Genomic DNA, 23,790 nt, shown 5'->3' on the forward strand with positions numbered 1-23,790 from the left:
TGCTGCTGGTGATCAACTTCTTTAACTTGTTCCATGTGAATTGCTAGAGGCATCCTGTGTTAAAACATTTTTCTCCTTGATTTTATCTCGATCCTAAGCCAACAAATGAAACGAGGATGACTGTGAGCAGAACAACGAAACACTAACATGGGACTCCATTGAGTAAATGTAAGGAGAAACCAATGATTATACATGACATAAATTTTGAACATCATATATAATTCATCAATTTTCCACTAATTTCTAACTGCAAAGACAAGTCCCACTATTTGCCCACAAAGTTATGTGAATCCAACAGCACAGGATGGGGCTTAAAGGAAAAACCTTAAAAACATACCTCCCGGAAACTGCGAATGCCTTTCCTTTCTTTAGCTCTGTATATAGCGCGTTTAATCCTACTAATATTCATGAAGCCACCGGGCCACAATGAAGCCAGCTGCATTGCAACGAATTATATCAAATATAATGGTTATCACATAGTTTGACAAAGACAACATGCAAAGAACAAATACAGATATTCAATTCACAGCATGAACCACACACACTAGATCGTGCACTTCTATTTTTCCAACGTAGGCACAGAAAAACATACAGACTGACATGAAGTATTATTAACTTTTATCAATATCTTCTGCAAACACAATTAACTAAACCTTATCCAGAGAAGGCATTGGCGTTAACTCAACATTTAAATTACCTCTTCATATAGCGTTTCGACTGGAGGTCCTGAGAATTCTTCTAGCGTCTGAGATGAAAACCAAATAACAATTAGGATTGAAAACCTACAAAAAACTAAAATATACTATTTATATCTTTTTGGGGGATTAGTTTAATGTTTATTTTCCCATACTCTTGAGCTACAGAAATCAGATACATACCTCAACATAAAAATCATATAATTTACAAATTTTATTTTCCAACACATGGTTGAAACTGTGTTTGTGTTTCTTTCCCGCAGCCCGTGATTTCACCATTTCAGCAACTTCTTGTTTCATCTTCTGTATTTTATCATATTTCTCTTGTTTAGCGGATAATCCCACTTTAGCCATAGCTCGAAGATTTCTCTGCCAATAGATATGCTTAATGATTCAGTAATTAGCGAGGTAATCACACTTGAGAACACATTATATTCGAGGCTAATAATGCTAAACAATAATAAAAAAACAACGATAAATATAACATAATCAAGAAGCACAAAAATGGTTGAAATTATCACCCTCTTCCCCGTAAATAATTTTATATAATCAAATACGCGTTAATTCCAGGCAAATAAAGCACCCGGTATAGTCCACCACGTGTCGCATGGAATAGCGCATCAAAGGAAAAAAAATGTAGAATCCTACACACTTTGAGCGATTCCTCAATAAATGGTATCCTAGTGATGTAAATGCTATAAACTACCATATATTATTTTCACATATGTATACTACTGGCTTATAACTATAGACTTACACATATATATATGTAATCCAAAGCTTATGAAAAATATAGTGAGTCCATCATGTGTGACATGGAATAGACCTCCCATGCCTAAAAATATGTGAACATGCTAAAATCCTAGTCGTTATCGCTACAACTCACTTTTAGACTCCTTTATAAAAGAAACGCGCTACCCACGCGAGGGCGAGTTTTAATATTACATATCTTAGATACAAAAACAGTAGGAACCGCGACGATAAACCTACAATCTTAGGCATCTTAATTGAAACTTACGATGAGAGTGGGAACTAATTTATTGCTATGCTCTATGTATGTTAAAGATTGAACGGAAAACTTATTGCCCTAACCATACTTGGATATATATCTGCGTAGTAGTTTCATTGTAGCATTGTTATCCTTTTCGAACATTCTACCATAGAGTGAACATTCTATTACTCAACATGAGATTCTTTATTTTATTGACATATATTTTCAAATTTATGTATAAAAGGGTGTATTAGGGTGCTCACACCTCTTTAGTATAAAGCACAACACAAATCACAACCTTTGTATCCTTGGATTTGATGATTGTGATAAGCTGCATTATTAGACTAAGATGTTACCTTATTAGACTAATAATCTACCTTGTTAGACTAAAATGCTAAAGTATTTTACTAAAATAGTACATTATTAGACTAATAATATATATTATTAGATGGCACGTGACATTAATCTAACCGTTTAATCACAAGACTCAATGGACTAACTAGTGTTTTGTTTATAACAATATTTACCATATGAATAAGGATACATCCCTACATAATGTTTGAACAGCAAAAGAAACAAAATGAGAAAGTAGCATGGATGGATAAAGAAAAATTTTAGTTAGATTCCATTCGATGGTTCTGACTCATTAAATCCCCCGAAGATTTATAAAAGAGAATGAATTTCAGACTACTAAAAATAAATTTCGCAAAATTCCATCAAATTGATCTTTTGTAATTGCTAAAATAAAGTCTTCAGCTCGCAAACATAGAGGTCTGACTAAAGATAGACCATTATTAGACTCTTCGTGTGAACTTCACAATTCTCTTCGTTTGTTACTTGAGGAATTAGTCTATGTTGATAGGAAAACATAACTTTAGATGACCATATAAATTTAAGGTTTAGGAAAAAAAATATTCCCAAAAGTTAAAGTGCTTCAGTTGTTGGTGATAAAGAAAATAGTTCTACAACAAATATCTACTTCTAAGCCATGCATCTCAGAAGAGGAGTTCATTTCGAATGCATGTCTTTAACATTTTGGCTTTGTCTCAGCCAAGACATAGTGTTCCATCTCGACATACTTCTGTAATGTCATCACAAAAAAAGGTTATCAACAGCAAAATATCAATATGGAATGTCAAAATAATGAGATGACAGGACCAAAACCATCCAGTCAATATGTATTCCAGGTCATCAAACAGTAAAGACAACCAACAAAACAATGATGGACGATTTTTATGTGAAAGCCAGATAGCAAGAAGAACAAAACACAGTAACCTTAAAAGTAAAAGTCGTTATCTTAAAGAGGGAAAATACCTTCAGTGTCGCAATCTTCATCAAGTGGCCCAAAATGGTCATTAGACGGCTGATCACATCCTCTGGAATCCGTCTATAGCAGGAGCTCTGAACAATAAAAGACATGGTTTTGACTTATACTGCCCAATTAAGCATAGATATAAAAGATGGTACTATAAGTTAGCTTTGTAACAAAGATGGAAAAATTTCAATTGCTTTTGAGTACCGCTATTCTAGCCACTTTTGCAAGCTCCAGTTTTATTTCTGAAGGCAATCTCTTTTTGTCGGAGTGAGATTGATTAACATGATCCTGGTGAGCATCTGTAGAAGGTGGTCTAACTGTTTATGCAAAAATACAAAACAATAAATATGGCATGGATCATACTAAAATAATAGAAATAAACTAAGATGTAATATAAGTAGTGAGATACATTGTGCAACTGCCTTCTCCAACTCTCCAAAGGCATTCTCAAGATTTGTAATATTTGGAGATTCCTCCTGTAAAAAAAATGGTAACACGTTAAATTTAGGGTGATAAAATCAAACTAAGCATGTGCACAGAAAAATAAGGCAACTTGATGAAAGAGCAGTGCACACCAACTCTGTATCATCAATGAAAGAATCATCGGTGTTGTAATCATCATCATCAGGCATGTTGTGAAGAACAAGATCCTACCCATCCCTGCTGCCCTGCAAGTTCTGCATATAAAAAACAATATCCACCCCAATCAAAACCAGATCTCGGATACGAATTCACCAACAATTTTCCAAACCAGAGTGTTAAATAAAAGCTAGGCCAACAATATACCTATAAAACTAGTAGCTCAAAATAGTAAAAATCACAATATAGAAAGAAAATCAATGAATTAATTAACTCTGACATAACTGCACCAGCAAATTCAACATAATTAACAAACATGCAGCATTTTTTTTCACAAAATCATCAATAACAACATTGCATGCAAGATTACCATTTCATTCATTTGAAAGGCAGCCGCAGTAGGAGGAGTTGGCTGCTCGTCGCCACGGGCTTCAAAAGATGGGCCGGGCCCATCGGCCTTACTCAAATTTGCTCTTTTGATAATCTTTTTCCAGGAAATAATCATGGTTTCCTCGGGATTCAGCTCCAATTGAAACCGCACCCGGCCGCCGCCGACCTCCACGAATGCTCCCTGTTTTGATTCGGGCCCATTTTCGGGCCGGACGGATTTAGCACCTTTCACCATCAATTCAATTCTTTGCTCAACCAATGAAGAGGAGTAGGTTTGTTTAGAAATGGGGTTAAATTTTGAAGAGAGAAGCTTGCATTTGAGTTGATGAAAGAGTGAGATGGAGAGTGGGAAAGATGATTTTCATTTTCTCATATTGTAACGGTTGCAGCTAGGAATTAATGAAGAGCTTGTCTGATCCCAACAAATTCCCTAATTTTAAGATTCCACCCCATATCTTTTTACAAATTCATTTTCGAGCCATATTTTCAGTCAAATAATTGATTTAAACAATCATAATAAAAATATCAAAGAGTTATAACCCACCGTTCACACTCAATACAATACTATTATTAATAATAATAATAATAATGATAATAATAATAATAATAATAGAGTTTGATGAGTTGTAATATGTGCACACCAATATCTTATTGCCGTTTATAACAATTTTAGTGAAATACTCCCTCCGTTCCACGTAATTTTACCCAGTATTCCGTTTTGGGCCGTCCCATATAATTTTACTCATTTCACTTTTACCATTTTTGGTAGTGGACCCCATATTCCACTAACTCATTCATACTCACATTTTATTATAAAACTAATACTTTAAAAGTAGGACCCACATCCCACCAACTATTTTAACTCAATTTCCATTACATTTCTTAAAACTCGTGCCGAGTCAAAGTGTGTAAAATTATGTGGGACGGAGGGAGTATTTAACAATTTTTTCTATAAAAAGCATGAGGATAAGTTGACATTAGGAAGAATCCAATCGGGCAACCTAGAAATTATGGCTAGAAAAAAAAATGAATACAATCACGGATGTCACCATAAATCAAAGTAGGTATAGAGTATATGTTTAAATTTACAATTAATAAAAAGGGAATCTACAATGTAATTCTTACTTATATGGCTATATTTATATAATCAATTTGAACATTGTCATTTTATTTAGTTTCTCTCGTAGTCCATTTGGTATTAATAGCTATGCTTTAATAGTAATTATTCTAGCTTTACTTGTTATTTGGTATACAAGTTTAATTACTCTCTCCGTAAAAAAAAAAGTTCTATTTTGATCTATACGAGTTTTAATGAGAAATCGGTGAAGTAAAAAAGAGAGGAATAAAAAAGAAAAAGTAAGTAAAGTAAGAGAAATAGTGAGAAAAAAATTGATAAAGAAGAGAGAGGAGAAAAAGTAGATAAAATAAGAAAGAAAAACTTTTCAATTTTAGAGAGTAGTACTATTTCTTTGGACATCCCAAAATAACAAAAATGATACTACATTTTCTATGGACAGTCTAATATACATTTCATTTTACAATTAAATAAAAGGAATCTACAAGGTAATGCTTACTTGTATGGCTATATTTATACAATCAATTTGAACATTGTCATTTTTTTTAGTTCCTCTAATGTTCCATTTGGTATTATATGTTTTAATAGTATTTATCCTAGCTTTATATTTGATGTACAAGTTTAATTATTTCATAGTAGTGTATTAGGGTCCTCACAGCTTTTTAGTGTTAAGCTTCAAACAGATCACAACCCTTGGATCCTTGAATTGGATGGTTGTGATTAACTATATTATTAGACTATAATGCTACATTATTAGAATGAAAATCTACATTATTAGAATGTAATATTATTATTGGTCAGTGTGCATTATTAGAATGAAAATCTGTATTAGTAAATGACACGTGCCATTAATCTAACCACCAGATAACAAAATTGTGGGGCTGAGATTCAGTTGAATATTTGAACAGTATATAGAAAAAAGATTTGGATACATCCCTTTCATAGTATGTGTTATTTTTAGGTCTGTCATATTTTTATATTTTGATATGTTAAAAAAATCCACCTAATAGATGGATTGACAGTCTCGATTAAAAAGTCAATTATGATAACTAACTCAATTTTATTTTTACTATTGTCAATTTTTTCACTTATTTCACTTGATCAAGATAGAGTAAAGGAAAAAGAGAAATAATATAGAAAAGAGTCTTATCTATATTATCCTCTCTTTTACTTTACTCTTTCCCCATTTTAGCTATTTTCCTAAAACGAGTGCAGAAAATGAAATTATTCAATTACAATTTTTACTTAAATACTAATTAAAAAATATACAGACCTATCTTTAGTGTAGGAGCCGTGCATATTGAGAAAAAAGAGAGAAAAACGTGTGGAAGGAAAGAAGAGGAAACAAGTATAGTATAAACCTTACTAATATTAGGTGGATCGAGCTTGTTGTAAATGAATTTGCCTAATTTTAAATTGGGCCAGCGAGTCGCCGAGTTGCAACCCAGCGACTCGCGATGGACGAGTTCGAGTTGATTTCAGGCTTCTACTTATAAGAAAGCGTCAAACACGTCCATTCACGCCCCGAGCATCATAATTTTGTGCTAGAGCAAGAGGATTACGTTGAGAGATTATTTTAGTTGGACGGTGTAGTCATGACTAATTATCACATCATTACTCATCTTGGATTGAGTTGTGGGATTCTATCTCACAAACCAAACACACTATATATTTAATCTCGATATATAATCTTGCAAACTAAACAGTTCCTTTAAGAGTACAATTATGTTCTTTAATGACGTGACTTATTGGTAACAACTTGTGTGACAAGGGAGGAACATATAAGGTAGGAGATAAAAATTTCCCTAAACCTGTGATACGAGTAAAACTCGCATTGGAGAATAATGGCGAAAAATCGCCGTATAAAAGAGGTCCATTCGCGAAAGGAATTCCGTCGAGCCGATGAACAAAGACTGGGAAAAGTAAATTGCTTAAAAGTAAAAAACAGTAAAATATAATTATATTTCTTCAATGAATGATTCCAAGGATAACAAAGAGTCCGATTATTAATACTAATCTAACTTAGTGATCAAGAAACAAATATATGGAAAGATATGCAAAATCCCCCATGGTTGAAAATAATAGAGTATGAGGAATATTCATAGAGATATGCTCGTATCAGCTCCCCCACGGTTGAAATTAACCTTGTCCTCAAGGTAGAAACCAAGAAGCAAAGAAGGCGTGCAACTCTGAAATTTAGCTATTATAAAACATGTTGTAAAAATTGACACTTGCATAATCTCAATGAATATTTAAAAGGAACCTAGATATAAGAGCTTGAGGTTTTGAAATTTGCTGACTAAGGACCCATTCATAAAGAAAGTTTGCAGCAACATGAGCATGACTCATGCTCTTGACCACCGCGCAGAATGCGCCAATCGCAATGGCCAACAAAGACTGCAGAAGCTCTTCATTCACTTTAGTTATAACAAAATATACCATCACGACGAGTAAACCACCGTGGATTACAAATGACTCATCATTGCCTTTTCCAATGGAAGTAGCATATGTAAACCATGATTTACCCAACAATATACCCACCAATACAGTCTCTACCCAAAGAGTAACCGATGGAATTTGCTGAAGATTAGTAGAAAATTTCCTACTAAGACCACCAATAAATGTGGAGGGAACCACTGAACTGCCATGATCCCGTCGCTGATATATTTTCCCATTTGTACTCATGATGCAATTTGTGATTACGAAACCACTCCGGGTTGCTGCTAGAGATCAACTTCTTTTATTTTTCCCGTTTGAGATGACAGGACATGACACTTCTTCTAGTCTCTATGATGAAAACCAAATAACAATTAGATTGAAAACCTAAAAATACCAAAATATATTACTTATATCTTTTAGCGGATCGTTTTGTTGTTTATTTTCCCATACTCCTCTTAGTTTCCATTTACTTCGGGGCTGGGGATTAACAGTGAGCTATAGAAATCAGATACATACCTCGACATTGAAATCATATAATTGACAAATTTTATTTTCCAACACATTGTTGAAACTGTGTTTGTGTTTCTTTCCCGCAGCCCGTGATTTAACCATTTCAGCAACTTCTTGTTTCATCTTCTGGATTTGATCATACTTCTCTTGTTTAGCGGATAATCCCGCATTAGTCATGGCTCGAAGATTTCTTTGCCAATAAATATGCTTAATGAATCAGTAATCAGCGAGGTAATACCACTTGAGAACACATTATATTCGAAGCTAATAACGCCAAACAATAATAATAAAAACAACAATAAATGTAACATAATCAAGAAGCACAAAAAGGTTGAAAGTATTTACTAAAAAAGAGGTTGTAATTGTTACTCCATAGCATATCAAAGAAGGTAATGAAACTATATTGAGAAAAAGTAAAACACACAAACATCATAAAAAGAACGGAGAAAGGAGATAAAGAATGGCACATTTGGGGATGGAGTGTTGGAAAATTTGTATTTTGACGGAAACAAGTGACGACAAATTACCATTAAGAGGTTTGGTTTGATGAGAAAAAGGAGCAAGAATAATGATAAAAATAAAGATATTGGAAATATATGCCCCTAAATAACCAGGCTTATACTAAAGTAGCCTCATCAAGGTATCACCTTCTTTTCCGTAAATAATTTTATATTATTGTTCAGATGATGGTCTTAAATATGTTAGGTATATCGCCACAAATTTTTGCAAATAGACTAGCACAATTATGCGTCAAAGCAAATAAAGCATCCTGTATAGTCCACCACATGTCGCATGGAATAGCGCTTCAAAGGCAAAAAAATGTAGAATCCTACTCAATTTGGCCGATTCCACATTAAATGGTACCTCAGTGACGTAAATTCCATAAATTACCATATATTTATTTTTCACATATGTATACCAGCTTACAACTATAGACTTACACATATACCCGTGTAAGTGTGTGATCAAATACTAACTATTTTATAGTAATAACTAATAACTAATATCAATATTGTATGTTAAAAATGTCAACAAAAAGACATAAATTTATCAATATTCCTGTGTTGATAAACTTATGTCTTTGTGTTGATATTTATATTTACATGTTGTATTGATATAATTATGTCTTTGTGTTGATAATTTTAATACCCAGAATTAAAAGTTATTAGTTATTACACTAAATTAGTTAGCACACTAATGCAACCCCGTGTAATCTAAAGCATATAAAATATATAGCCAGTCCATCACGTGTGACATGGAATAGGCCTTCCGATGTCAAAAAAGATGTGAACATGCTAGAATCTTAGCGTGATCGCTACAACTCACTTTTAGAATTCTTTAGAGCAAGTTTTAATATTACATATCTTAGATACAAAAGTTGTTTACAAAAGCTGTAGAAACTGCTTTGATAAACCTACCAACTTAGGCATCTTAGAAACTTAACAATGAGAGTGGGCAACTAATAAAAGTTTATTGTTATGTTCTAGGTATGTACAGATATAAAGAGTGAGCAGAGTGAACAGACAACTTACTTCCCTAACCATACTTGGATATATATCTCCAATGTAGTTTTCCATTATAGAATTGTTTTCCTTTTCGAACATTCTACGTAGTACTGATGCTTGACAATATTCTATTACTCAACATGAGATTCCTGATTTTATTAACATAGTACTAAATTAATGTATAAATCTTTTAACATCTATCTGACAGTAGCATGGATGGATAAAGAAAAACGTTAATCAGATTTCAATGGATGATTTTGATCCCCAAAGGCTTGAAAAAAGAGAATGAATTTCACACTACAGAAAACAAAATTTCGCAAAACTCCATCAGGTTGATCTTTCAAGATTGCTTAAATAAAGTCTTCAACCCGCAAACATAGACATCTGACTTTAGATAGACCATTATTAACTTCACAATTCTCTTCGTTTGTTACTTTAGGAATTAGTCTATGCTGATAAGAAAACGTACCTTTAGATAACGATATAAATTTAAGGTTCGGGAAAAAATTATTACCAAAAGTTAAAGTGCTTCGGTTGTTGTTACTAAAGAAGATAGTTGCACAACAAATATCTTTTTCTAAGCCATGTATCTCAGACGAGGAGTTCATTTGAAATGCATGTGTTTAGCATTTTGGATTTGTCTCAGCCAATAGTGCCCCACCTCGACATACTTATGTAATGTCATCACACAGAAAAAAGTTATCGATAGCCAAATATCCAAATGGAGTATAATAAAAATGAGGTGACAGGTCCAAAACCATCCGACCAGTAAAGACAACTAGCAACAAAATGAAAGATGATTTTCATGTGAAAGCCGAATAGGAAGAACAACAAAACATAGTAACCTTAAAAGTAAAAAAAATCTTTGTCTTAAAGTGGGAAAATACCTTCAGTGTTGTAATCTTCATCAAGGGCCCAAAATGCTCATCAGACGGCTGCACATTCTCTCGAATCCGTCTATAGCAGGAGCCCTACAACAATAATAAAGAACATGGTTTTGACTTATACTAATAGACTGGCCAATTAAGCACAAGCATAAATGATAGTAGTATAAGTTAGTTCTATAACAAGGATGAATAATTCAATTGCTTGAGAGTACCGATATTGTAGCCACTTTTGCAAGCTCTAGTTTTATTTCTGAAGACAATCTCTTTTTGCGCGAATGAGATCCTGAGGATCTATAGAAGGTGGTCTATTGTTTATGCACAAACACAAAACAATAAATATGGCATTAACCACACTAAAATAATACTCCCTCCGTCGGCCATTAGGAGACCCATTGACTTTTAAGCACTTTTCTCTATATTATTCTCTCTCTTACTTTACCATTTCTCCACTTTAACTATTTATTACTCCCTCTGTGCCCATGTCCACTTTAGTTACGGCACGGGATTTAAGAAATGTAAAGGAAAGTGATTGTAAAAGGTTAGTGGGATATGAGTCCCATTTTTGAGATTAAATTGTGAGATTAAAAGGTTGGTGGAACGTGAGGTTTGCATGCTAAAAGTAGAATAAAGTAAATGGTTTTATAAATCATGTACAAATCAAAATAGCAAAAGGGCTCTTTAAATGGTGAATGGGGGAGGAGTAGTTTGTAACGTTCGTCACTGCCCTTTAAAGCTTTTATTTGCTTTAATTTTGTCACTTGAGAGTTGACATCATATTTCAAAGCATGTATATATTGTCCGTTAACTAAATTAACACCAATTTTTATGTGTCACATTCAATATGTATATTTTTAAGAATTTTTATATTTTTTTAGAATTTTTATATTATCAATTTCGATTTTGAACGTTTAGTTTATTTGTGTAATGACTAATTATTACTATTACCCAATTAGAATATCGATCTTTGTCATTCTTGTATATCTGCCCCTCCGGAATCAACTATACTGTTCCTGCGGGCTTATTGTTAGATACTACCACCGTCCCGCATTAACTATCACATTTACTTTTATTCACTCATTTTGTAAAAATGATAATAAATAGTTAAAGTGGAGAAATAATAAAATAAAAGAGAGAACAAGGTAGAGAAGACTCCTCTCTACCTTATTCTCTCTCTCTTATTTTACTATTTCTCGACTTTAAATATTAGTTATCATTTTTACAATACGAGTGCAGAAAAGTAAATGTGACAGTTAATGCGGGATGGATGATTATCATTTTAATGTGACAGAGGTATTATTAGTTAATACTCCATCCGTCCTCTAAAAGTAAAAACTCTTTTTTTTTTGGTCCATCCTGTAAAAATAGAAACTTTCTATATTAGGGAATTTCTCTATCTAATAAGATGGGACTCAATTTCCACTAACACGTTTTTTTTCTATCTCTCTTACTTTACCAATTTTACATGAAAATTCGCGTCATTTCAAAAGTTTCTATTTTTCCAGATGGAGGGAATAATTGATTGTTAAAGTAGATAGATTCACAATGATATAAATTTGCTTCAACTTTAACCTTTCATTATAAATGTTACACTATTTTTTATGTATAGGTCAATAATGGTTTTTTACTATATTCTTTTCTTTCTTTGTTATATATTTTCTTTGTTTTTTTGCCAATAAAAAATACATTAAGCTAGTTCCATGAAGCCTTGATCTTTGAGATGAGTTCCAAAGGTATAACATGGGATGATAAAGCATAAATCATGGTCTCGGGGACCCTAGATAGAGCATCAGCCAAAGAATTATCCACCACTCTCTTGTACCTAATCTCATAGTCAAAGTGCATCAACTTGGCCACCCAAGCTTGTTGTGTAGGAGTTGTTAGTTTCTGCTCCAGAAGGTATTTAAGACTTTGATTATCAGTCAATATGATGACTTTCCTGCTCTGAAGCTCTTTCTCATACACAGACAGAGACAAGTATTTGGGAGATAGAGCCTTATTGATATATGCAATGGGGTGTCCTTCTTGCATTAGAACTGCTCCAATCCCATAGCCCGAAGCATCTGTCTCCACCACAAAATCCTTGGAGAAATCTGGAAGAGCCAAAACAGGAGCTGATATCATAGCCTCCTTGAGATTGTCAAAGGCTGCTTGAGCCTCTGTAGACTAACTGAACCCAGCTTCTTTTGTTATATTCACCAAAGGCTTAGCAAGGCTGCCATAATGTGGTACAAACCTCCTGTAATAACTAGTAAGCCCAAGGAAGCTCCTAACATGCTTGATAGTTTTAGGCCTGGGCCAATTCTTCACTGCCTCAACCTTACTTTCATCAGTAGCCACCCCTTCCTTAGATATTAAATGCCCCAGATAATCCACCCTCTTATAACCAAAGGAGCACTTAGATCTTTTGGCAAAAAGCTGATGATCATCACTTCAGAGAGATGGTGTACATGATCTTGCTGAGTCTTGTTGTACACTAAAATATCATCGAAGAAAACCAATACAAACTTCCTCAAAAACTGTCTAAAAACTGTATTCATGAGGTTTTGAAATGTAGCTGGCGCATTGGTTAAGCCAAAGGGCATTACCAAGAACTCATAGTGTCCTTCATGAGTTTTGAAAGCAGTCTTAGCAACATCTTCAGGAGCCATTCGAACCTGCCAATAACCAGAGCGAAGATCAATTTTAGAGAACCACTGTGCACCTCCCAGCTCATCCAATAGCTCTTCAATAACCGGAATAGGATACTTGTTTTTTATAGTGATGGAGTTAAGGGACCTATAATCCACACATGCGCCAAGAGGAGTCCTTCTTCTTCACAAGTACTATGGGGCTAGCAAAAGGGCTGTTGTTGTGCCTTATCACTCCAGAAGCTAACATCTCACTCACCATTGTTTCAATAATGTCCTTCTGTTTTGCAGCATATTTGTAGGGTCTAATATTCACAGCATTAGCTCCTTGCTTAAGAAAAATCTTATGATCCTGCTCTCTAGGTTGGGGTAGCCCTTTAGGCTCTTCGAATAGGGCTGCATATTTACCCAAAACCTCCTCCAGATCTGGCCATGTCTCTTCTAAACTGATGTTATTACAGCTTCCCAAACCTCAAGTGCAGGCACCATTAAGTCCATCTTTCTTTCCTCAATATCACTTTCTTGCATGTTGAAGATGTGTAGGCTATGTAGCTGACTCCCTTTAGGTGACCACCTTTCCCCTTGCAGTGCCACCTCCACACCATCCAACAAAAAGTTCATGCTAAGTTTGTCAAAGTTCCATCGAATTTCCCCCAAAGTTGATAGCCATTGACCTCCTAAAATGAGATCATAAGTCTCGAATTGTATAATATAGAACTCAGCAGTGAATGAGAATCCCTGCATCTCCCACAGTAGCTCCTCACACTCTTCAGTACACTGCAATACTTGCCCATTAGCCACCTCTACTGCCCTTGGAGTCACTGGTTTCTTTTCTCCTTTAATCCTGCCATCCACCTTGTTGCTTAGAAAATTGTGTGTGCTTCTTGTGTCAATCAGTCTCCTTATGGGCCTCTTCTCACAAAGGCCTTTAATCCTCATAATCTGAGGTCCTTCCTTTCCCCATACAACATGTAGGGATAGTTGCAGATCCTCCTCTTCACCTTCATCACCCTCTTCTTCTTGCACCTCCTCTTCTGGTGGAGCCTCCTCACTCATGAGTCTCTGTTCTATCATTTGTATCACAAAAGACTTCCTCCTAGCACACTGATGATTTGGAGTAACTTTCTCTGTACACCAAAAACATTCCTTCCTAGCTCTCTTCTCATCTAACTCTTTTGGAGTCAGATTAGAGCTGGCTCTTACCCCTACCTTATTTCCTCCATTACTCCATCCTCCAGTCACCCCAGGCTGCTTAGTGTTAGTAGCGGTTACAGCTATAGGCTTGTTGTTCGAGTAGTAGCTATTAGAGACTAGCCCTCCACCTTGTGCCACCTTTGGTTTAATACCCAAAGCCTTCACAGTGAGCTCCTGCAACTTTGCCAAAGAATAGGCCTCAGCTAAGCCTCTCGGCTTGAACATCCTCACAGGCATTTGGAGTTCATCCATCAATCCAGACAAAAAGAAACTAAGGGCCTGATCCTCTCGAATTCCTACTCGTGGATAGAGCACATCAAACTCATCCATATAAAGCTGCAGCGCCCCTCGTTGTTTCAAATTTCTTAGATCGGCTAGTGGATCTTCATAAGCGTGCGTTGCAAAGCGAGCTGACATCGCCACGATATAACACCTCCAATCTACATACGCTATATCCCCTTGCAAGCTCGCAAAACCTTTGTGCCATTGCTGAGCTTTGCCTTCTAGATGGATCGCAGCCACTATCAATCTGCTTCTCTCCGGCACTCTAGCAACCTCAAAAAAATATTCCGCCCTCATCACCCATCCCTCAAATCCATTCTCATCGAACTTGGGAAACTCATAACGAGTGGATCTCAACCAATCATACGACTCATCCTCCGATTTCGCACCCGATCCATTAGTATTCGTTGCACCCGCAGCCGATTCTCCTTTCACCCATAGTGTTTTGAATTGCTGATTCTGCAAGTTGATCGCAGCAATAACATCTGTCAATTGCGTCATTTTCTCCCCATGCTTCACCGAAAACGCATCTAAAATTTCACTCACCCGATTCTCCACTAATTCCACCACTTTCTTCTCCATCTCCATACCACGCGTGACCGAACCCGTCCGAAATCGAGGGCTCTGATACCACTTGATACGGCCCGAGCTCTAGATCGCCCAATCGTGACCGATATCACACCCCTCCAACCACGATTTAACAATCAACAACAACACCACAAAATAATCAATACGAAAATGCAGGGGAATCAACAATAGGAATTGTATTACGATGAATCAAAGAGGAATTACAATGAACGATAATGAGAATTGATAATGCGAAATAACAATGTGATGGATCCACGACCCAATGCACACACACATTCACACTCTCAACATGCATTACAAAGGTGGTGGTCCTTCTATTTATACTTCTACTCTTCACGCGCTCCGCATTGCCATCCAACTCTGCATACCACGTCATACGCCACGTCAGAATGTGCCATGTGCAATCGTGTGCCTTATTGATCCTACCAACTTATTATCATCCTAGTCACCCGAGCTCACACCTTGCTACCATCGTAGACAAAGATGCTAGCTCCCTTGTTGAATGCATGGTGATGTAGAAATATGCATGCAACACAATTTGATTAGCATTGTTTCTTATTTGATGGAAAGCCACAGTGAAGTTTTTAATTTTTTGGTTGAATTTATTTGAAATTTTGTTGTTGCGAATTAATTTTACTTGCTCATCTTCCGATTCTTGCTTCGATTAAGATTAATTGTTGCTAACTGCTAACCCTTGTTTCCCTAGATTTTTTTGTGCATTGGGTGACTATCTTGAATTTGTGCGTTTGTTGAGTGCTTTTGCTTCACTTTTCTGCTGCCATTGTTGTGGTTAGTGCTTACTATCGTCCATCTGTACTTCATTTTGGTTAATTTTTTCCGTTTGTGATCTTAAAGTTTTCATAAATTCATCCGGTCTACTGAGCTTCAATTTTGAAACTAGATGTTGTCAGTCTACTGTTTTGTTTGTCTGTGATTTGTGTTGGATCTTTCTCAGAGATTGGGTTTAACAATTCTGATCTTATATACGGTATTCTTTTATTACAAATGCGATTCGTTAATTCTGCTTAGTTCTAATCTGATCCTCATTTCTGGTCAATTTTTAAGCATCCCAATGGTACTATTTGTTTGTTGTATATAGTAGTACTTGTATAATTTGGTTTTCAATGAATAGTTCTCTATGATAATGTTGTTTTCTTAGAAATGTGTTTCTATAGTTTCGCTGAATGGTTGCTTGCGGTGTGCAGCAAAGAACTAGTGCCACTGGTGGATCATCTTGGAGAGGTTCTTGGTGCAGGTCCTCTTCTCTGAACAGTTGAAGATAAGCAACGCGGTTTCCATGAAAGAGGGCGGGGAGTCACTGTACCAGCCCATGGTGCTAAACCAGAAGACATTTTTGGAGGGAACTCCTTAATCATTTCAAGAAGGATAGACAACGGCAAAGAAGGACATCAACACTCTCAAGTTCAAGCGGGAGACTGTCAAGACCAAGTATTTGGAGCTTCAGAACGACATGGAGATGGTGCAGTACGACTTCAACAAGCTGGCCAAGCCCAAGCAGACGCCATCATGAACTTCCGGATGGAAGAATTCAGCAAGCTCACGAAGATGGAATAAATAATAGTAGAAATTAATTATCATTGCTTAGTTGTTTTTTTATATTGATAATAGAAATTAATTATCATTGCTTAGTTATTTGTTTACTTATATAATGGGAACTTTTGAATTTTAGAATATGAGAAAAAAGTAAAATTATATTACTTATTAAAAAGTAACTATTAATAAAAAATACTAGTTATTTTAAAAATTTTGAATTTTAAATTGAATTCTAATTCAATTCCAATTCTTTTGTTTTGAGTTACCAAACAAACGATTTGGAATTATAATACAATTCCGTGTCAATTCTTTAATTATACAAAACAAGGGATTTGGAATTGAATCACAATTCAGTTTCTTCTAATTCAATTCCATGAAATTTCAGTTCTAATTCAATTCCAATTCAATTCCAATTCCGTGTACTGAACGAACCCTTAGTTGTATAGAATTGATACTAAAATTGATTAAAAAGGAATGTACCAAGTAATGCTTAATTGTATGGCTATATTTATACAAAGTTACACAAATTATTTTATAGGGTACAATTCTTGTGAGAACAATTTTAAAATGAGAACCCTGAGAACTAAAAATCATATCAATTCAGTAATATATTAATATGAGTTGATATTACAGAACGTATCAATTTCTAATATTCATGAACCTACATATATTTAGTCTAGAATTGATATATTTTGATATGTCAACTAATATTAATACTCCCTCCGTCCCCAAAGAATATGGACTTTGGATTCGGCACGGGTTTTAATGCAAAATTGGTAAAGTAAGAGAGAGGTAGAGAGAAAAAGTAATTAAAATATTGTAAGTGGAGAATGAGTCCTACCTCATTAGAGAGAAGAATAAACTACATAAATGGTACCTGATCTTTCACTTTCGCACATAAATGGTACCTGATCTTAATTTTAAATCGTTTTTGGTTGCCAGGATTCTGTCTGGGAATGTATTCTGATTCCTTAAATTTTAAATTCTTGTGTTTGTTTCGGTTTTTAATCAAACTGGGAAAGTAATCAGAATCCGAGAACATAGAAAGTTAATACAACTTTCCAGGATTCTAAATCCTAACTTTTCTTAGGTATTCTTTTTCCCAGTTCTAGGATTCTTACATATTTAAGCAATATAGTATAGTTTTATTATTATTATTATTATTATTATTATTATTATTATTATTATTATTATTTTAAAAATTAATGACAATTTTTTAAAAATAAATTAAAATTATAAATCATACTTAATTTTACTCTATTAAAACTATCATAATTATAACTATATTTTATAATAATTCATAATAGAAATTAATAATTTATTATATAATTAAAATATAATTATATAATATAAATCAAATAATAAATAATTATTATTATATTTTATAACTTAATATTTAATCAATTAAGTCATAGTTTATAAAATTTATTCAATTACAATATCTGTAAAATATTATAATTATAATATAATAATTATTGTATTTATTATTATAATAAATGAGTATAAGACTCCTTTTAACTATAATAATAATTATATTATTATATTTTAAGATGGATAATCCATATTTAAACTATCCATCTAGTAATTAATATAATAATGTAATTATTATTTATAATTAATAATTTATTAAAATTGTACAATATTGTTGTTTTTTATAAAAAAAAAATAACAAGTATATTTTTTCTTTGGTGTTTAAAATAAGTATAAATTTGAAAATCTTGATATTTTCCAAACACAGGAAAGTAAAGTTACTAGGAATCATATTCCCGGGATTCATTTTCCTAGGATTCATTTTCCTTGCCAACTTTACTTTCCCACCAACCAAACATGGCCTTAAAGTATTGTTAGTGGAAAATGAGTCGTACCTCATTAGAGAGAAGAGTGAACTACATAAATGGTATCTGATCTTTCACTTTCGCACATAAATGGTACCTGATCTTTATTTTAAATCGTTTTTGGTACCCCATGACAAAATAACCCTAAGTACCAAACATGTGATTTTTTTGTTATGGAGGATATTTTTGGAAATTTCAATTAAATAGAATCAAATATGTGAATTTTTTTTCCCTTTCTTATTTCTTTTTTTCTTCTTTAGTTTATTCTTCTTTCTTTTTTCTTCATTTTCTTCATTTTCTTTTTAGTATTTTATCTTCCTTTTTCTTTCTTTTTCCTCCTTAGTTTATGTTTCCTCTTTTTTCTTTTCTCTTCTTTTTCTTCTTTCTTTTTAGTGTTTTATACATACATCTAATTGCATTCATAATATAAATTAATAACTAAACACCTAATTAAACTAATTATACTCATTTTAGGGTTGAAACACCTAACTTAAAGTATTCACTCTTTATCATTATCAATATAATTCACAATTATAAATTTTGATTAAGACTATATTGATTAGTTATTAATTTAATATAAACTAATAATAATTATTAATTAATTACTACTATTTTTTACTATTATAACAATAATATTATTATAATAAGATATAATTATAACTATAATTATAATTAAGTATATCTAAATGATATTAAAAAATTAATAAATTATTAGTTTATAACTTCAAAATAATAATATTAATATTGATTAATAATAATAGTATAAAGAGTGAGGAGAATGAGGGAATATATTATAATATCACTTTTGGTACTAGTTTTGCCAGTGTCCAAAATATCCTTTATGACATAAATGGAATAATGAATTTGTTTAAAGGGTATTTTGAGGTGAAAATTGCATTAGGTACCAAAAATGTGATTTATAGTTACCAAAAACGATATAAAATAAAAATCAGGTATCATTTATGTGCGAAAGTGAAAGATAATGTACCATTTATGTAGTTCACTCTAGAGAGAAAATTGTTTCCAAAATTGGAAAGTGCATATTCTTGCGGTACGGACATGGAATGCGTGCATATTCTTGTAGGACGGATTATGTGCTCTAATTTTAAAAAAGTTTTAAAATGGATCCTCTCCCTGTATGATTGAGGGACAATAAATTCACTTAAATTTCGTTGTTAGTTACTTAGATGTGCGAATAAACATGACTTCACATTTCCAGCTAGCTCGAAACTACGGCCAAATCCTATACCATTTTCAGTTATTTATTACATTTAGTATTATGTTCATTACAAATCAAAAATATTATCAAATTCAATGCTTTCACACAAATATTAGCAAGTTCAATGCTTTTCAAGTTTGTGCCCTTTCTCCGCCTTGCGAAATAACCAGCTTCTCCAGGCGAAGTATAGCTTCAGCCACCTCGGCATTGGGCATCCATTTTTGTTTCTTTTTCGGTTGCAAACTTTTCGGCTTTGTATCCATATGGTGTAGGTTGCTGCTGGTGATCAATTTCTTTAACTCGTTCCATGTGCAATGTTAGAGGCATCCTGTGGTAAAACATTTTTCTCCTTGATTTTCTCTCGATCCTAAGCCAACAAATGAAACGAAGATGACTGTGAGCAAAACAACGAAACACTAACATGGGACACCATCGAGTAAATATAAGGAGAAACCAATGATTATACATGTCACAAATTTTGAACATCATATATACTTCAACAATTTTCCACTAATTTCTAATTGCAGAGATAAATCCCACTATTTGCCCACATATTTATGAGAATCCAACAGAGTAGGACGGGGCTTAGTGGCAAAACCGTAAAAAACCATACCTTCCGGAAACTGCGAATGCCTTTCCTTTCTTTAGCTCTGTATATAGCACGTTTAATCCTATTAGCATTCATGAAGCCACCGGGCCACAATGAAGCCAGCTGTTGCAACAAATTATATCAAATATAATGGTTATCACATAGTTTGACAAAGACAACATGCAAAGAAATAACCACCAGCAAAGACAGATATTCAATTCACAGCACGAAACACGCACACTAGATCGTGCACTTCTATTTATCCAACGCAGGCACAACAAAACTTACAATCGGACATGAAGTATTATTAACTTTTCTCAATATCTTATGCAGACACAATTAACTAAACCTTATCCAGAGAAGGCATTAACGTTAACTCAACATTTCAATTACCTCTTCATATAGCGTTTCGACTAGAGGTCCTGAGAATTCTTCTAGTGTCTGAGATAAAAACCAAATAATAAATTAGAATTGAAAACCTACAAAAAACCAAAATATACTATTTATATAATTTTGAGTATCAGTGTATTGTTTATTTTCCCTTACTCTTGAGCTACAGAAATCAGATACGTACCTCAACATAAAGATCATATAATTTACAATTTTTATTTTCCATCACATCGTTGAAACTGTGTTTGTGTCTCTTTCCCGCAGCCCGTGATTTCACCATTTCAGTAACTTCTTGTTTCATCTTCTGTATTTTATCATATTTCTCTTGTTTAGCGGATAATCCCTCATTAGCCATAGCTCGAAGATTTCTCTGCCAACAAATATGCTTAACGAATCAGTAATTAGCGAGGTAATCACACTTAAGAACACATTATATTCGAGGCTAATAACGCCAAAACAATAATTAAAATAATAATAAATGTAACATAATCAAGAGAGCACAAAAATGCTAGGTATATCACCACACGTTTTTGCAAACAGACTTGCGCAAATACGCAATAATTCAATGCAAATAAAGCACCCGGTATAGTCCACCACGTGTCGCATGGAATAGCGCATCGGAGGAAAAAAATGTAGAATCATACAAACTACCATATATTATTTTCACATATATATACCAACTTACAACTATAGACTTACACATATACATGTAATCCAAATCTTACGAAAAATATAGTGAGTCCATCATGTGTGACATGGAATAGACCCCCCGGTGCGAAAAAAGATGTGAACATGCAAGAATCCTAGTCGTAAAATTAAGCACGTCCTTTGGAATCCGTCTATAGCAGCATACCTGCCGCAACAATAAAAGACATGGTTTTGACTTACACTAAAAGGCTAGCAAATTAAGCATTCACATAAATGATAGTATTATAAGTTAGCTTTATAACAAAGATGAACAAATTCAATTGCTTTTGAGTACCGCTATTCTAGCCACTTTTGCAAGCTCTAGTTTTATTTCCGAAGGCAATCTCTTTTTGCCGGAGTGAGATTGATTAACAAGATCCTGATAAGGATCTGTAGAAGGTGGTCTAACTGTTTATGCAAAAACACAAAACAATAAATATGGCATGAATCACACTAAAATAATAGAAATAAACTAAGATGTAATATAAGTAGTGAGATGCATTGTGCAACTGCCTTCTCCAACTCTCCAAAGGCATTCTCAAGATTCGTAATATTTGGAGATTCCTCCTGAAAAAAAAATGGTAACACGTTAAATTTAGGGTGATAAAATCAAACTAAGCATGTGCACAGAAAAATAAGGCAACTTGATGAAAGAGCAGTGCACACCAACTCTGTATCATCAATGAAAGAATCATCGGTGTTGTAATCATCATCATCAGGCATGTTGTGAAGAACAAGATCCTCCCCATCCCTGCTGCCCTGCAAGTTCTGCATATAAAAAACAATATCCACCCCAATCAAAACCAGATCTCGGATACGAATTCACCAACAATTTTCCAAACCAGAGTGTTAAATAAAAGCTAGGCCAACAATATACCTATAAAACTAGTAGCTCAAAATAGTAAAAATCACAATATAGAAAGAAAATCAATGAATTAATTAACTCTGACATAACTGCACCAGCAAATTCAACATAATTAACAAACATGCAGCATTTTTTTTCACAAAATCATCAATAACAACATCGCATGCAAGATTACCGTTTCATTCATCTGAGAGGCTGCCGCAGGAGGAGAAGTTAGCGGCTCGTCTCCACGGGCTTCAAAAGATGGGCCTGGAGCTGACAGACTGGGCCCATCGGCCTTACTCAAATTTGCTCTTTTGAGAATCTTTTTCCAGGAAATAATCGTGGTTTCCTCGGGATTCAGCTCCAATTGAAACCGCACCCACCCTGCCGCCGCCGACCTCCACGAATGCTCCCTGTTTCGATTCGGGCCCATTTTCTGGCCGGACGGATTTAGCACCTTTCACCATCAATTCAATTTGTTTGCTCAACCAATGAAGAGGAGTAGGTTTGTTTAGAAATGGGGTTAAATTTTGAAGAGAGAAGCTTGCATTTGAGTTGACGAGAGAGTGAGATGGAGAGTGGGGAAGATGATTTTCATTTTCTCATATTGTAACGGTTACAGCTAGGAATTAATGAAGAGCTTGTCTGATCCCAACAAATTCCCTAATTTTAAGATTCCACCCCATATCTTTTTACAAATTTATTTTCGAGCCATCTTTTCTTTTCAGTCAAATAATTGATTTGAACAATCATAATAAAAATATCAAAGAGTTTGATGAGTTGTAATATGTGCACACTAATATCTTATTGCCGTTTATAACAGTTTTAGTGAAATATTTAACAATTGTTTTTATAAAAAGCATGAGGATAAGTTGACCTTAGGAAGAATCCAATCGGGCAACCTAGAAATTATGGCTTGAAAAAAAAATGAATACGATCACGGTTGTCACCATAAATTAAAGTAGGTATAGAGTATAGGTTTAAATTTATAATCAATTAAAAGCGATTCTACAATGTAATTCTTACTTATATGGCTATTTATACAATCAATTTGAACATTGTCATTTTATTTAGTTTCTCTTGTAGTCCATTTGGTATTAATAACTATGCTTTAATAGTAATTATTCTAGCTTTACCTGCTATTTGGGATACAAGTTTAATTACTTTCTCTGTAAAAAAAATTTTCTATTTTGATATACGAGTTTTAATGAGAAATTGGTAAAGTAAAAAAGAAAAAAAAAAGTAGGTAAAGTAAGAGAAATAAAGAGGAAAAATTGATAAAGAGGAGAGAGGAGAAAAAGTAGGAAAAATATGAAAGAGAAACTTTTCAACTTTAGAGAGAAACTATTTATTTGGACATCCCAAAATGACAAGATGATTGTTAAGGATGAACTTCCTTAACTCGGATAATTTGCGTCGAACGTCGCGGGAGCTGTTGCCCGACGATCACTCCGGCGTCAAATTTAAGGGTAAAAGGTAGTCTTCGGAGCTTTGCCGGTAGATCAAACCAGGAATGATACAATATAAGCGTAAAGATAAAATAAAAGGATAATTGATATTTCTTAATTGAAATAGAAGAATACAATATCTCT

The 23,790-nt window shown here is 33.9% G+C and overlaps 1 protein-coding gene and 1 long non-coding RNA gene across 2 annotated transcripts; both read right to left on the bottom strand.

The window, feature by feature from the left end:
• Positions 1 to 2,606: 2,606 nt before the first annotated feature.
• Positions 2,607 to 3,292, bottom strand: LOC125219740. Its single transcript, XR_007176202.1, has 3 exons — positions 3,206 to 3,292; positions 3,001 to 3,087; positions 2,607 to 2,767 (listed from the first exon to the last, which is right to left on the bottom strand). It is a non-coding gene; the product is annotated as an uncharacterized LOC125219740 (long non-coding RNA).
• A 16,420-nt stretch (positions 3,293 to 19,712) lies between these two features.
• On the bottom strand, positions 19,713 to 21,071 carry LOC125219735 (ubinuclein-2-like). The gene is made up of 4 exons (XM_048121786.1): positions 20,849 to 21,071; positions 20,668 to 20,715; positions 20,299 to 20,397; positions 19,713 to 20,052 (listed from the first exon to the last, which is right to left on the bottom strand). Exons 1-4 carry the CDS (start codon positions 21,017 to 21,019, stop codon positions 19,981 to 19,983), a joined length of 390 nt encoding a protein of 129 aa, XP_047977743.1. The 5' UTR covers positions 21,020 to 21,071; the 3' UTR covers positions 19,713 to 19,980.
• Positions 21,072 to 23,790: the final 2,719 nt, after the last annotated feature.

The sequence above is a fragment of the Salvia hispanica genome, chromosome 4 (genome assembly GCF_023119035.1).
Source record: "Salvia hispanica cultivar TCC Black 2014 chromosome 4, UniMelb_Shisp_WGS_1.0, whole genome shotgun sequence".
Classification (NCBI taxonomy): Eukaryota; Viridiplantae; Streptophyta; class Magnoliopsida; order Lamiales; family Lamiaceae; genus Salvia; species Salvia hispanica.